Source organism: Amblyomma mixtum, chromosome 5, assembly GCF_055824585.1.
Source record: "Amblyomma mixtum isolate Tamu chromosome 5, ASM5582458v1, whole genome shotgun sequence".
In the NCBI taxonomy this organism is placed as follows: Eukaryota; Metazoa; Arthropoda; class Arachnida; order Ixodida; family Ixodidae; genus Amblyomma; species Amblyomma mixtum.
The window spans coordinates 182,079,692-182,095,136 of record NC_143016.1 but is presented as its reverse complement, the minus strand read 5'-3'; the positions used below and the strand labels follow the sequence as shown (position 1 = coordinate 182,095,136).

The 15,445-nt window shown below is 45.1% G+C and overlaps 1 protein-coding gene across 1 annotated transcript; it reads right to left on the bottom strand.

Moving 5' to 3' along the window:
• Positions 1-3,667: 3,667 nt before the first annotated feature.
• On the bottom strand, positions 3,668-13,433 carry LOC149345004 (uncharacterized). Its single transcript, XM_089542713.1, has 5 exons — positions 13,280-13,433; positions 10,251-10,312; positions 10,025-10,114; positions 7,610-7,636; positions 3,668-3,832 (listed from the first exon to the last, which is right to left on the bottom strand). The coding sequence occupies exons 1-5, from the start codon at positions 13,350-13,352 to the stop codon at positions 3,773-3,775; spliced, it is 312 nt and encodes a 103-aa protein (XP_089398839.1). The 5' UTR covers positions 13,353-13,433; the 3' UTR covers positions 3,668-3,772.
• Between the last annotated feature and the right edge of the window lie 2,012 nt (positions 13,434-15,445).

The following is a 15,445-nucleotide window of genomic DNA, read 5'->3' as shown; positions in this document are numbered from 1 at the left end:
CACGACAGAAATAAAAGGGCTCCAACGGGCTCTGTGAGTTTTTGCCCTGTACATTGTCCGGACATCGAGTTTCCATATTAACGAGGCGTGAAAGCATTGAAAACACTTTGTCCCCACAGAAATTTTCCAGAGCTTTAGTCAACCATATTAACGGGGGTTATATTGCTACTTGCTCTTGTGTACCGACCGCCATCTGGGTGTTTAAAGCATTTCATGCAGTTTGCAGAAGAAATATTTGAACGCAGCCTCGAGCTCAACCTCGAATGTGTCTTTGTCTGGGATTTCAATATAAATGCTTCTCCAAATAATATTACTTTTTTGCATTTCCAAGAGCTCTTTGAGTCGTATGGTTTTTCAAATGTGATTAGTGATCCTACTCGTGTCACTTCAAATTCTGAAACAATACTTGACCTGTGCATTACAAGCTTCTGTCCCGATGAAGTTAAATCAGGTACAATTATATGCGATCTTACTGATCATTTACCCATTTACTGTCTGATACCTTCGAAGCAAAAACGCTCTTTTCTGGAGAAAGAAATATTGATTAGAGATTACTCGGAAAGAAACATGTTAAAGTTTAAAGAACTCATTATGCAACAGGACTGGGATAGCGTTACAAAGGAAAAGGATTCTCATAACGCTTATAAGGCATTCTTGATGTTTTTTATTTCTGCGTACAATGAATCCTTCGCTTTTAAAACTCTTAAGAGACACAAGAGAGCAAGAAAGCCCTGGATCTCGCACGACCTGTATAACAGAATAAAAAACCGCAACATCCTTTTTCAAAAGTTTCTAGACACACGAAGTGAAGGCGATCTCCGCGTATTTAAGAAAGCGAGAAATAAATTGAATGCTGATATTAAAAAAGCAAAGAGATCATACTATGTGAACAAGTTTTCAAATATTGCAGGAAATCCCCGTCTGGTATGGCAAGCGGTCAGAGACATCACGTGTAAATCAAACTCCCCAAAGCGGGTTTCTTATCACAGCGAATCTATGAGTGACGAACAGGTTGCAAACCTGTTCAACGAACATTTTATTAACGTGGGTGCTTCCGCAAATGACTGCAATGCGATACCATGCGAGGAATTCGTCAAAGTACATTTTGAAAATACTGTATTTTTGTCCCCAACTGATGAATATGAAATACTCGACGTCATTTTGGGTTTAAAGAACCATTGCGCCTCTGGAGCTGACGATATTAAACCCGGTCCACTAAAAGCCGTGGCAGAAATAGTTAATAGTCCCCTTACACATATTCTGAACCTTATTCTTTCCACCGCAGTGTTCCCAGACGCAATGAAGTTAGCTCGTGTGGCTGTTATACACAAGGGCGGTTCCCCTAACGATATGAACAATTACAGACCAATATCTGTGCTCCCTATCTTTGCGAAGGTAGCGGAAAATATTATACATAAAAGACTAGTAAGCTTTCTGAGTGTAAATAACATAATATCAAGTGAACAATTCGGCTTTAGAAAAAATAAGTCATCCGAAATGGCCCTTCTTGAAGTGAAAGAACATATACTCGAAAACATTGAAAGGAAAATATTTACCCTCGGAATATTTCTGGATTTTAGAAAGGCTTTCGACTGTGTCCAACACGACGTGCTTTTAAAGAAGTTGCCATTGTATGGCTTTCGTGGCAACGCATGGTCTTTAATAAAAAGCTACTTAACATCTAGATCCCAGTTCACATGTATAAATGGCGCAAAATCCGACAGCAGACTTCTAAAACAGGGCGTACCTCAAGGGTCATTACTTGGTCCGACATTATTTTTACTATATATAAACGACATTGTAAACATAATAAATAACACTAAGTTAATTTTATATGCAGATGACACGAATGTGTTTTTCTCGGGCGCTGACGTTGTGGACGTGTTTCATCAGGCCAACGAATGGTTAACTGGACTGAACTTATGGCTTCATTCGAACAGACTCCAATTAAACACAAGTAAAACTAAATACATACTGTTTAGACCGAGGGGAACCCATCCACCCACGAACTTGCACTTAAAATTTCATAACATTACTATCGAACAATCGACTACAGTAAGATTTTTGGGGGTAATATTCCAAGAGAACCTTTCATGGACGCCTCACGTTGACGCACTGCGTAGGGACCTTGGGCGAGCCGTGGGAATTTTGAACAAGATAAGATACCATGTTCCGTCTGCTGTAAAAAAGCAAATCTACTATGCGCTTTTACATTCACGCTTCTGTTACTGCTTCCTAGTATGGGCTACAACGACTAAGACAAATTTGGATCGTCTTTTCTCTTTGCAAAAGCGAGCAGAGAGAGCAATAGGCAATTTGGATCTTTCGGAGGACACTGCACCTCATTTTAAAGGTAATAAAATAATGCCCATTCACAAACTCCATAAACACAAACTGGCCCTGGAAATTTCGCGTCTTCACCAAACAGATATAACATTTCAAACTAAATATCATGCGCAACCTGGTCCTTATTATCTACGACAAAACTTAATACCAAGGCCCCGTTCGCGTACAACATACGGTGATCAAAAACTAAGTTATTTGATTCCAGATTTCCTCAATACGCACCCTGAATTAGCTGAGATACTGTTTACTGCCACCAAGGTGCAACGACTGAGGAGAACACTTAGAGATTTTTTCTTAAATGAAAACTAAAGACCATGCTGTGTTGATAACTTCGTTCGCCTTCACTCCGGATCTTTACCTTCACTGTGATGATTGAAGACGTGCGCACATACATCACTGTTTTTCATAACACCGTACCACTGACCCAACTTATTGTTTTTATGTACCTGTATTTTTTTTGTGTTTTTTCATGCACCTTCATATCATGCAGTATTGTTGTTCCTTTTGCTTTGTAATTATTGTGCTTATGCTATGTTGTTTCCGCCGCAGCCAAGGGGGGCGCGGCCCCGTCAGGCATGTCTATTGCCTTTTGTCGCGTCCCCCAAGGCATTTCTGTAACGGAATGTCTTAAATAAAGAAAAAAAAAGAAAAAAAATATCAATGGGGCATGACTGTATGCGCCGGACGGGCTTCCAGCTAAATTCTATATTGTCTATCAGGGTAATGAAAAATAATGAAATTTCTTTCTTTTCAATTTACTTGACATTTTCCAATGGAGGCTGGCAATATAGCATCACGTCACGTGAATATTGCATGCGCTTTCAAACATTCCTTATTAAAGCGGCAGGCACTTAACACCAGGACATGCGAAGTGCAGTTGCAGAGTGCTGGAGAGAAGCTATCGAACACTGCTAGCGAAACATTTTTCTGACACGTGCAGTTGTAAGAAACTGTGGCTATGCCACGACACTGCACACTCACAGCACTGCCGCATAGTCTGCTGCACAAACGTGTATAGGGCACAGTACGTTTGCACATAATGGTACCGAAGATGACATTTAGCTGAGTCGCTATTGCAGTTGCAGATTCGTGATGCAAGGTGCTGTTTCGATGATAGTCAAGTGCACGAAACACTAGCCTCTCGGTCGAGCATTAATCCCTGTCTGCTGTTCGGGTAATGAGCAATGGTGCAACAGGGAGCAACCATCAGGTTTTAATGCCTAGTTCGAGCGTGTGAGGGTACGTGTGTAAGGCGGCCAACACTACGGGGCATTTGTTGAGGCAAATGTTCAGAAATAAAGATATATAGATTGCGCCCGCGCATCGATGTAAAGTCCTCATTTATTTGGTCACTATCTTCAAGAAACATACTGTTGTTGCCTTCCGGACAACGCGTTGCACTCGTTGCAGGTTGTCCATGACCGCTTTAGCCGCGGGAATTCTTGCACTTGCTGTATGCTTGCCTGACAGCGTTAGCCTCCTCTTCCTGAAAGCAAGAAAACGGAAGAACATTTGAAAATTCAAGCGGATTACAGGGCAGCCGCTAATTTCGAGTATTTTAAAAAGCGAGTAATGCCGCCACGGTGGCTTATTGTGCTGATGGTGCGCGGCTGCTGACCCGAAAGACGCGGGTTCAAGCCCTGCCGTGGTGGTAGCATTTTGATAGCGGCGAAATGCTACGGATTAGAAGTGTGCAAATGCAGGTAGTACTTTCAAGGCGTAAGCCTTACTTTCCCTCTCGCGCAAGCACTAGATCGCCCAAGTTACATCGGTGGCAGCACCTGTCATGCCAGGGCAGTGGCGCACTGCTTAACCGCTGCACCATTGTGCCAGTTGTGGTATGAGGGCTTCCAAGGATCTATGAACGTTAAGTACGGACAGACCAATTCTTCATACGCGTATATGGCCATTCACCAGTTAGCTACTGTTTCATATCCTTAAGGCGGAGTCCGGGTCGCGGTGCGGTAGCGACTGCGTTCAAGAAGTTAGCGTGCACGTCAGAACGGGTGCGGCGGCGTCGCGGCGGCGGCTTCATAGAGCCATTAAGAGGTAGAATTACCAGCTGCATGGCATCAGGTTACATATCGCCTCAGCGCGCGGCGACAGCGTTCACAATGTCAGCGGGCGGGCCGACGCCGTCTCATACTGAGCAGTCTTAAGTGTCTCTGCAAACCTTTTGTTCAAACCGATTAGAACACGCATAGTGCAGCTTTGTTACCGAATCGAGTAATAATTGAGTATTTTGGCAAATATTCGCTACTTGTGCGGATATTTAATAAGTAGTCGTGACCAACAGCGAAGCGCTGCTTTTGCAGTTACAGCTCTATCTGCTAAGAGACCTAATTTTGTTCTCCATTTGAGGGGTCGCAACCCGAAGTGACTGCATTAGGTTTATCATGGGGATGTTATGCTTACCTTTCGTTGTACATTTTGCTGTTTATGACGGAAGGTATTAAACTATCGTGACATCTCATAGCATGAGACGAGCGAGGACTTCGGTATAAGGCATGGCATCTGAGGTCAGGCATAAAGGCCGCGTTTGCTGAACCTGCCTACGCCCTGCGACCTCGTCCCATCTCTGAGGCCACATATGCGGATTACGAACACTGTCTCGCGAATGGGCCGCACCGGGGCGCTCAACCCTCCATATCGCGCATACCGATCGCGGCAGCTTGGTAACACGGCGTGCATGTTTTTTTTTTTTTTTGTAGATCATAGACGAGAAGGCAAACATTACTGAAGAGGACAGAAAAATACGGCAGGCTTTATTTGAACTTCGCTCCAATTATTCGAAAACTTGAGGTCACATTCGATTCGTTTTTGCATAATTTTGAACATTTACTATTTGATGCGTTCGAATAGTCGCATACGAGGATATTCGGTTCGGTATTCGATATTTCAGAATATTCGCACACCCCTACAAGAGAGAATTGTGCTGTGCGATGTAGGTGCACGTTAAAGAATCCCAGGTGGTAGAAATTATCCAAGTGGCCCAACAACAAGCTTTATCAAGATTACAGACTTCGGTGTGTGGCAGTCCTGTATAGCAAGACAATGTCGCGCGTGCGTAGCGGCTTTTCTTATCTACCGAGTAATTACCTTAGGGTAAAAATTCAAACATTTATGCTCCGATCGAGTCCCCAGGCACTGTAAAATGTGCGAAAACGCCAGAGAGAGCTAGTCTTTTGTTTCCATAATGCCCATCATGGTTGTTGTTTGCAGGGCATTTTTTTTTCTATATAATCCCCTTGACATCTTCATTCAATGTGCCAGATGGTCGTGCATTTGCATGTGGAATCACGCAGTACGCAACGTTCGGTGTTGAGCTCCCTTTTTCTAACTCGGTCACACGCCCACTTCTCCAGTTAAGCTTGGCCGAGTAACCGGTCGCACAACATTTCTTCTCTTGTGTTGGGCTTCACTGCAAATTCATTTGCACTTCGTTCACATCCCCCTTGTGACACGGACGTGCAATCCGCGCGTCTGTTCCCTCCAGCCACCTCGACGCCATAAAAGCTCTTACGAACGCACTGCGCAGTTGTAGCTTTACCTTTTTTTTTACCTGTTCCTTTCTTTTTTTCTCGGCTCTTTGCAAGCTCCTCAGGCTCCCCAAGCAGGATAGCGGCATGATGACGCACGCGCCAACTACCTCGGTACGTTAGCGACCATACCATCGGGGTGTTTACTGAGTGCGTTGCCCACTGCAGGAGGTCGCACCACGTGTGCAGCTCGCTGCATGAGCTCTCATTTAGCCTTGTCCGTATTTCTGTCTTTTCCTCTTTCCCTCTCCACTAGCGTGGAGGAGCAGGCTAGACACTGTTACTCAGTTCGACCTCTCCACCCTTCTGCGCACTGAAGATGTCTCTCTCTCTCTTTCTCGTAGAAGTGAGCTCCCCATCATTAAGAAACCACAGCATTTTTTTAAAGCCGCATTGAAAAGCCGTCCATTATGAACTTACTCTTCTCCACTCTCAAAAACTATGGGTCGGAAACGCTGCGAGAACTTTTACATGGGCCGGAACGTGACGATACCGGTGTATTTATGTCAGAGAGTGAAGTAAAAATCTGACTAAAAGACTGAAAGCAAAATTAAATTCCGGCGCAAACTTGTGAACAGCGAGGTATAGTGGAATTTCCGTTTGCATTTACATTTTTGGAGCAGCCAGTATTGAGGAGCAAAGTTCAAAGTTATTGGAACGTGTATTTTGGTTTATTTCCTTTCTGAAACTAATGGAGCTTATCAGAAAGAGTTATGGTGCAGGGGCTGATATCGCTCAGGCCGCTGTCATGGCATATTTTATGGCTGGGTGCGCAATGGGCGCCCTTTCTCAAGCCGTGCTTCCTGGAGCACTGGCATTAACAACTGGCTAACCCTGACCACTTCAGTTTGCCGCAGGGAAAAGGTATTTACTCTCGTGTCATTACACTCCATTTTGCGTGAGAAAAACACATAAAGCTGTCTAGGGCGACACGTATCACCAGGGCTATCTGGTGCTTTCTGTCACAGTTCATACTGCACTGCTTTGGGCATAACAAAACAAAAATGGGTTTTATCCCTGTCATTACCTCTCCAGGTGCCACGAGGTTCGCAGTTTCAGGCAGAATGACCCCTAATAGAATATAAGCACGTGAAAATTGCGTCATCGCAAGATTATACTGAGCAAAAGATGCTATCCCGGTGTTACTCTTTGCTTAATGCATTAACATTCTTGAAAAACGCTGAAACAGTTTCGAAACATCATAGTTTCAGAACACCAGTGTTTTATAACGCAAAATGCCGCACCTTTATTGAAGAACATATTCCCGCCTTAGTTTAGTCTTAGTTCACTGATAAAAAAATTAGCGAACTATGTTTTTGCGTTTCATTCGTTGTGGTGTGTACTCTCTTCTTGTCCGTCGTCTTGTGTGACTGGTTTTTTCTCAGTTGACAATGTACCAACTGGCCCGCATTTCAACCCTTCTGCATATTATTCCGTCTCTCTTTTGCCTTGCATTGGTCGATGTTGTAGCGCTTTCCGGGACAGTTTGAACAATGCGTCTATATCGTTTTGTTATCTCAGCTATAGAATGGACAAAGAGATTACTGCACCGTTTTTATTTATATGTGTACGAAATTGCGTGACGAAAAACATTTATGCTGCAGATGTCACTGCAGCTCTGGTGTATACAAGAATATGTAAGTACACAAGAAATAAATGCACTCAGAGGTCTGCTTAAGAGCAGCACCAAGTAACTAAGCAAGGTAGAAGAAAAATGTACTCACGGAGAAAAATCTCTTCAGGATTTCAGCCTAAGAAGAAAAAAGATGATTTTACTCATGGCGCACTCATCCAGTTCCTATCTGTACACAAATTATGCGTACTTTTCTTGACTTTATCTCTGAGAAGCAAAAATATGGTCAACTTCTGTTGAGGAACAACGACCCCTATCCCTAGCGATCTCGGACACTCTTACCGGGAAAGACACAGGTGCAAAAATTATACGACAGGAATTTGAGGTTGTTGTACCAGTTATGCCCTATCGAAAGTATCGGACAACACACTGGCCATCATGTTACTTATTCAGGGCGTCGCAAGACAGAAAATAGCTAATTTGGATGTCCCCTCGGTGGCGTGATTTATTGACAGCATAGCCTTCCACGAGTCTCCTGTGGCTATTTTGCGGCCCACTCGCTACTATGCCCCACGTTGCCGCAACCCGGTGGAATGACACGTTGCCGACTACAAACCATTCTGTTTTCACTGCTCACATGTTGGCTAGATTTCCCACCACTCCCGCAGTCAAAGGCCTCTGCTGCCACGCAGTGACTTCTCCAACGCCCGCTATCGGCATGATTCGCAGGGACGCTTATCGCCCCGATCCCAGCCAGAGCCGTCTAAAACTGACTTTCACGATCTTCGGCGGTTTTCTCGCGCCGCGTTACCGCAAGCTCGTCGACCGCACTCACCGCAGTCACCTTATCTTTCGGTTGTTGCCCAGTACATCCGCTCCAAGTTGGAAAACGAGCAGATTCACGAGCAGATGCACCTCCCGGAAGGGACGCTTCATGAATGACCAGGCTCGGAAATAATCTGCTGGTCCTTCAACCTACCCTACAGGACGTCAGTGCCAACGATGATCCTGGGTGCGCTATCACTGACACCGGTGCGCACGTGTCGATCCGTCATGACCGCTAAACTCCGTAGTCGACCCCACAAAGCCCTAACGCGTGTCGCGAAAGCTGGCACGGCTGCTTTTGACGAACTGTGCAGCGCTTGCGTTTATACTGCCCGTCATAGTACCCCGGTGCAGCTCTCCGTTTTGAAAATCCAACCACTCACATCTCATCGACTACTCAAAGGTTGTCCTCCATCTAGTGCCCCAACTGCTCAATTGCTCAAGTGCGAGCATGTCGATTCCTCCCTCCAAATGTTCTGTGCCGACTATGCTTGCATGTCATCTCAAGCGGCCTCCTGGCTACTACCTCATCAGCCGCATTAATGATCTCCTTCTGACACCCGAACGCACTGTCTTGGTCGTTTCTGAATTTTGGCTTCTCCTCAAGTGCTTCCGTCCAGAATTTGCGTGGCCACACTGCCTCCTCTCGCCCCGTGCCTAGTAGCTGCATCAGGCGCCGCCCCTGTTCACAGCCCCGCAGCCGGTTACCGGCATCCACCTCTTTCGATGGACGCATTTGCGGCAGTGATGGTCATCGATCTCTGTGCCGCCGAACCTGCACTGCTCCGCGAACTTCTAGAATATTTTTTCGCACATTTTCCCCACTAAGAACATCCCGCCGGGTCAAGCTGTCTGGGTGACGCATCAACAACGCCCGGCGGTGCCAATCTTATCCGCTGCCGACTATATCATGCCTCCAACCCTCTTCGACAAGTAATCAACGTCGAGGTTGCCAAAATGCTCGTCGAGCACATTAAAGAGCCCCGATACAGCGGCTACGCATCGCAAGTCGTCTTTGTGAAGAAAAAACTTGTCCCTCGCGCGAAATGACGGCGCCCCTTTAGTCTCATTGGTGCCAAGTTTTTAGCCGTCATAGATCTTGGCTTTGGCTTTCGGCAATTACAATGAATGACCAGGTTCGTAAGAAGACAGGGCTTGTGACACCTGACGGGTGTCATCAATTAAAAGTTATGCCTTCCGATTTATCGAACACGCCGACCACCTTCGAATGCACGATGCACGCTCTTCTGCAAAGGTTATAAGTCGTCCACGTGCTTCTGCTGATTCGACGACATCATCTTCAAACTGGCACATCCACCAAATAAGCTACGTTTCCCAGGACGAAGTACAGCGCACAACACAAGCAGAGCGCACAGAACACGTACAGGACGCCACGCAGAGAGCACGCGCCAAGCAAAGGCGCTTCGTTCTTGCGTTGTGGTTTCTGAAGTATAAATATCTTGGCTACAAAGTTCGGTTCCTTTCAATTTTTTCTCGACCTATACTGAGATGTCAACACGGATGACCGAAGGTCGGGTTCGTTGTTCGCCTCCGCACACTTTTTTAGCCCAAATGCTGCTCACTGAAAACACTAAGCCAATCTTATTCATAGCATTTGCTGCCATGTTATTGTTAACAAGTCAACACTTCAAGTGAACACTTCATAACAAACTTAATCAACGAATCAACGAACTTAAGAAAGACAATTATCTCTGAATAGTATAAAAAACAGTGTACTCACAAAGTCAACGCCGGCATCGCACTGCCTTTTAACGAGCGCGGCAAGGTTGTCTCCCTGGCTCTCGATAATTTCCTTCGCCTTTCCTTTGAGCTGCAAGGAAAAGAGCGCGTTGTAAAACTTTGCACACGTTTAGAGTGCCCAAATGTATAGCTTCAGCATTCTGCATTCATTGTATGCTTCCGGTTGTGCGAATGCAAGTAAAGCGGACAAATTAATTGACTAGTACCTCGGAGTTAACGTTGTCTCCCATGCACTTCAGAACTGCCTTGATCTGGGTGTTGTTCAGGGCTGGAAAAGGAAAAAAAAAAAGTTGCATGTTTCATTTATTACATCACGACACAGCGTTATGCAAGGACCCCTTAGTGCTTAGATTAAGTTACCTGCAACTGGGGTTTCCTTTCTGGTGCGACTCACAGCAGCCAACATTTCATTTCTGTTTCTCTGCGCGCGCATGTGTGTTTGTGTGTGCAATGCTCAAAGCAAAGGGTTTACTGTGACCGTGCGCTAAATTCGATTTAAATCAAACCTAGCTAAGTCAATGCGCGGTCTAAGAAATAACTGAGTGCCCGTAAAGAGCCAGAAAAGGCACATTGCTGATGTATCATTATGAATTGTTTTCTTTGCAAAAACATGAGGAAAGTGTGTGTGACATGGTTAGTGCGTAAGTTATCGGCAAGCCACCAGAAACACAAGTTCACCGCCGCGCAAGGAGATCGCATGCGACATTAAGTTTAGTAATTAAGAACCAGGAAGCCACGCACGTTCGCTAAGGTAACTTGTGTCCTTGAAGTAAGCGAGGAAAAAGATAGCTTTGTTGCCTCTTTTTTACCGCTTCAGAGTGTATTGGCGAGTTTCTTCAGCTTCGCGTGAAAGGAAGTCCCAGATGCTTTATTTGTTTGTTTGTTTTTTCATCTTCATAGAATCGGTTCACCCATTAGCGCAGTGGTGACACAACACATTGCATTTGGCAGGGTACTTTGAACTGCCCAAGTGTTATGAACAAGATATAAAAAAGCCAAATGCAGGTGGCAGAAACAACAAAGATTGGCTGCAACCTTCGGGTACGCAGTCTTTGGCACACGAAGCCAACGATCTCCTCACCCCTTGTACAAAACAGAAAAAGATTAACGTAGCGCATTTGTCCATCCACTGTGTTCATGCACCCATATGCTTCAGGATGTCGTGTAATAAACTTATAATCGTCTAATTACCATAGGGCCACAGGTAATTATAGTGTTCACTATGCACTGCGATTCACCCATTTATTCACTGTAGGAAGTATTGTCTTCCATGATGTGATAAGTTGGAACGAGGTAAAAGCACTGAAAGATTCGGCAGCTTTCCTTCAACCTCAAAGCTTCAGGGTGGTTGTAAGACTCACTGGAGAAGGCTTTGTCTAGAAAGTCATTTCTTGTATGCATATTTTTTTCCTACAACTAGGCGCTAGAAGCTTCCTATAGGATTGGGCAGCAGTATGCTGAAGCATTCGAAAACTGCGTGTTCGCAGCGTAATGAAAGGTCAGCACAGCGCTTTCGGGACACAAAATAATATTTGTACTCCCGCTCTCATCCCCACAAGGAAGGAAAACCTCTTAACGGCAAATAATGTCAGTTTATTTCAGAAAAATGTGCATTGAAAGTAAGTTAGCATACATCAAGAAAGCAGAGCCCATGATTGATGGACAAGCAGAAAAAAAGCACTTGGGTTTTGACATAGTTAAACCGAGCAGACGTGCGAAAGCATGTGTTTAGCCTTGTTGGCTCATGGCATTGCTTTGCTGGGTCGCCGGCACGTCTTGCGACGATATGAGACTCAGGTTAAGGTGATTCGATCTTTTCGCGCCGCAGGTGGAAGCTGATGATGAGGACTATATGCAATGCACAGCTTTAGTGTGAGTTGCGGCTTAACACGAGGCGTGATCGGCTGCGGCAGCGCTCTCGGAACGTGGCCAGCGAAGGTGTTTTTTCGTGCTGGCTTGGGATCAACGCCCAGTCGCGGCAGTATTTATTTACATTTACTTTATTTCTGCATGAGTCAGGAACAACCCTCAAGTTCATGCTTCAGACAAACACGCTGAGCCGGCTAGAACTCATGAAGTAGCGTTTTCGTACTAAAAGCACCAGTTAGGTTCAAGCAAAATGCCTTAAAGAACACTTCAGGTTTCGCCAGTGAACTCAAACCTCAACCTCAGCTATTACGCTGATCGACCGGGAACTACTGAGAACATTTATTACATCGGTACTGTTCAAGCCGTGGTGCTGAAAACCTGCCGGCTGGTGAGTGTTATTTATTGCGAATAGATTTCAAGGCTAAGTGCTCTAGACGTTGACAACTATGGGATCATTAAAACGTACATATGAATGTTTTTTGTTTTCCTAATGAGCCGCAAAGGTTTTGCTAGCTGATGTATTTGCAACGTTAACCACCCAGATTATTCTTTTATAATCTCTTCCTTAAGCCCTAGATCATTTCTTGTTACCAAAACACTTATTTGTGAGGTAATTCCCGATGCGAAAGTTTTGCACCGACGAAGTCCTCTTGAGTTTATTTGTTTCAAACTAAAGTTGCTGCTTCCTTGGCAGTCGGAGACGTTGGTTTCCTCTGCAAAGCATGTTATTTGAATTTTGTGTTTTTCGCTTTTCTTGCAAAAGTCTGCGCTCCGCGTATTCTTTAACGATTATACTCATAGTTCTTCGCATTCTCTTTTATGATGCTGAACAGTACTCTTCAGGAAATTCATCATTACAAGCATGGTAGATGGATCTCCAGGCTTGAGAATAAAGATATTCGAACAAGAGGAAATAAACTATTCAATGGCATCTGCATGGATAGCGACGCCAAGATGCACAACCATTTGGAGTGGAAGGGCTGGATAAATAAAATGATATATGAATACGCCCTAGAAGCGGGGTTAATACGTTTGCGCCGTACGCCATAACGCCTGAAGTTGGTTCCAAATTTTTCTCCGAAGACTCGACTCTCAAGAACAGAAATAAAGCCGACAAATAAACGCCGCACTAAGAAAGGACGTGCAATAGGCTGAACAAGGACAGATCAGCCTCGTGTTCGTCCTGAACAGAGGAAGAACAGCCTGGTGTACGTCCTTTCTTCCTGTGTGGTGTTTATTTGTCGGCTGTATTTCTTGTCACGTTCCACCAACTAGCTCAGACACGAATTCTTCTAGATTCCCAAGCGGAATCGAAGAACATTGACGACATGAGCGAAACTTGGAGGAATCATTTGAAATATCTTACCGCACAGTTCATGGGCACCCTTGACAACGAAGGCTCCAGCTACGACGAGTGCGCACAAAAGTAGCACCTTCATGTTGGACAAGCTGAAACTCTAAGAGAAAGCAACGAGGAGAATAGTAGGACTGCAAAGCGAGCTCAACTGAATAACCTTGCACAGAAACACGTTATATATGCGCACGCTCTCTTTCCCGGTGACCTTGGCCGGGACAGGAGACCGAAAGCCAAGTGTTTCGCAATATTCAGCGCCCGTCATAGTGCACCTTTCTTCTGCCGGTGCAATTATGCATGTAAGAAAGAAATTAGATAAACCAAGTAAGGAAAGTGGAAAGCTAATTTCTGCCCAGAGAAGCTGGAGCGTCGTAAAACAGGACACCCGCGGCGACGATACGTGTCGCGCCTTTTGATCATCGGCCAGTTTCGCTGCACCTTCTCGTCTTTCTCTGTTTTTTTACCATCCGATATCACACTCCCTTTCGACACGATGTCACTCGTACCAAGAGAATTACCCAGCAAGCGACTATTGCGTATCGAACCGCCTCCCCTCCAATTCCTTCCCTCCCCACCGCTTTACGCAGAAGGCTTTCTGTCCACGGGCTCGTGTGACGCGGTCTTAATAGCCATCGCACCTAAGCGCCTTCGCTTCGGCACTCCCTCTGGCTTCAGTGCGCACGGACTTGCTGCTACTTGGGTTTCCTGAGGGATTAAATAAGTGACAGGCTACGAATTTCGCACAATAAGCAGTAAAAGTGGCGTAATGAAGGAGAAGACATGGCAGCAAAGTCGTGCGGAATTTTCATATGAGAGATCATCCATCTTGGTTGATGGCCGATGCGTCAAATTTTAAGGCAAAGCGAATGTGCGTACAGAAAAAACAACAACAAAAAGGCAAGCTAGCTTGCCCTTTCATGAGCTTGTATAAGCATGGCCATATTAACATAAAAGGGGGTTTTTGCTGACATTCAGTTGCTTTCAAGGTCATTCGGGCTTTCGCTTCCATCTATGTTCTCGCACATAGCAAACTGCCGTCACAAAGAGACAGCACATCAGAAAGCAATTTCGCTTGTTTAAAAGCGAGCTAAACGTGGCCGATGGGTCGAGTTGTACTGAAGCGAGTAGTGCCAGCAACATACGGGAAGGTTCTTTTTTTTTTAGAATGAGCCAGTTCAATATCAACAAAAGTACTGCAGTAACACTTGTTGATGGGCCAGTTTGTAGGAAATATATTTAAAGTGAAATAGCACAACAGAAACGACCTTTAAGGACGACAGGACGCAGACCAATGCTGCTCTGAAGGGGTGTGATTCTCGCTGAAGAACAAAACGTGTACACACTCACACCGCATGCTCACAACCTAAGGCGCTACTGCCGCTTTTATTATATTTTATTCTTTTTTTATCTTTTTCTCGTTCACTGCAATCATGAAAAGTCAAATTTTGGTCACTTCTTTCTCCAATGCATCTCACGGAATTAGTGATACACTCATCAGATTTCTTATGTGTGTGATGCATTCAACGCAACTCTGTACTTTTCTAGTACGCTTCTGCGGAAAACCGTAACATCTGCGAATCACTGCAAATTCTTGCACTCAATATTAGAACACTCCATATCTTAGTGAGGATGCTTTAAGAGCGGCCACACCTTCCTTGGGTCCATATTTCATGTGTCTTACTAAGGAGCCTTTATTCAGACCTTCCCGAGCGTCATTTTCTTGAAGTAGGCAGAACGTTATCTTCATGCTTCCTTACCTCATCATCCACGCCGATCATTTAGGTGCCTTGCTTCGGTGCACAACCACTTGTTATGGGCTTGCGCAGTAGGGCGGCCGCGGCGACAGAGAGTTCAGAATGGTGGCTTCGTCCATCATAGACTTCGCTTACGCATCGTCCGCATTCGCTGACTTCGCAAGATTTTTCCGGGGCATCGAGTTAGCGCATGGTGATCTCAACATGTACCCATCTCCGACAGTGATATCAGGGCGTTCACTGCTGCCGATACACCGCAAACAATTTTACATCGTTGCACCAGCTATGTTTTGCTGTAAAATCGGCGCGCGCCGGCCTGAAAATAAACACAAAGACGTTGATGCGTGTTCGTTTCGCTTCTTGTTGTTACAAACATGTTTCTATTATTAAATGCATATTCTCGACAACAGATGTACATAACCGG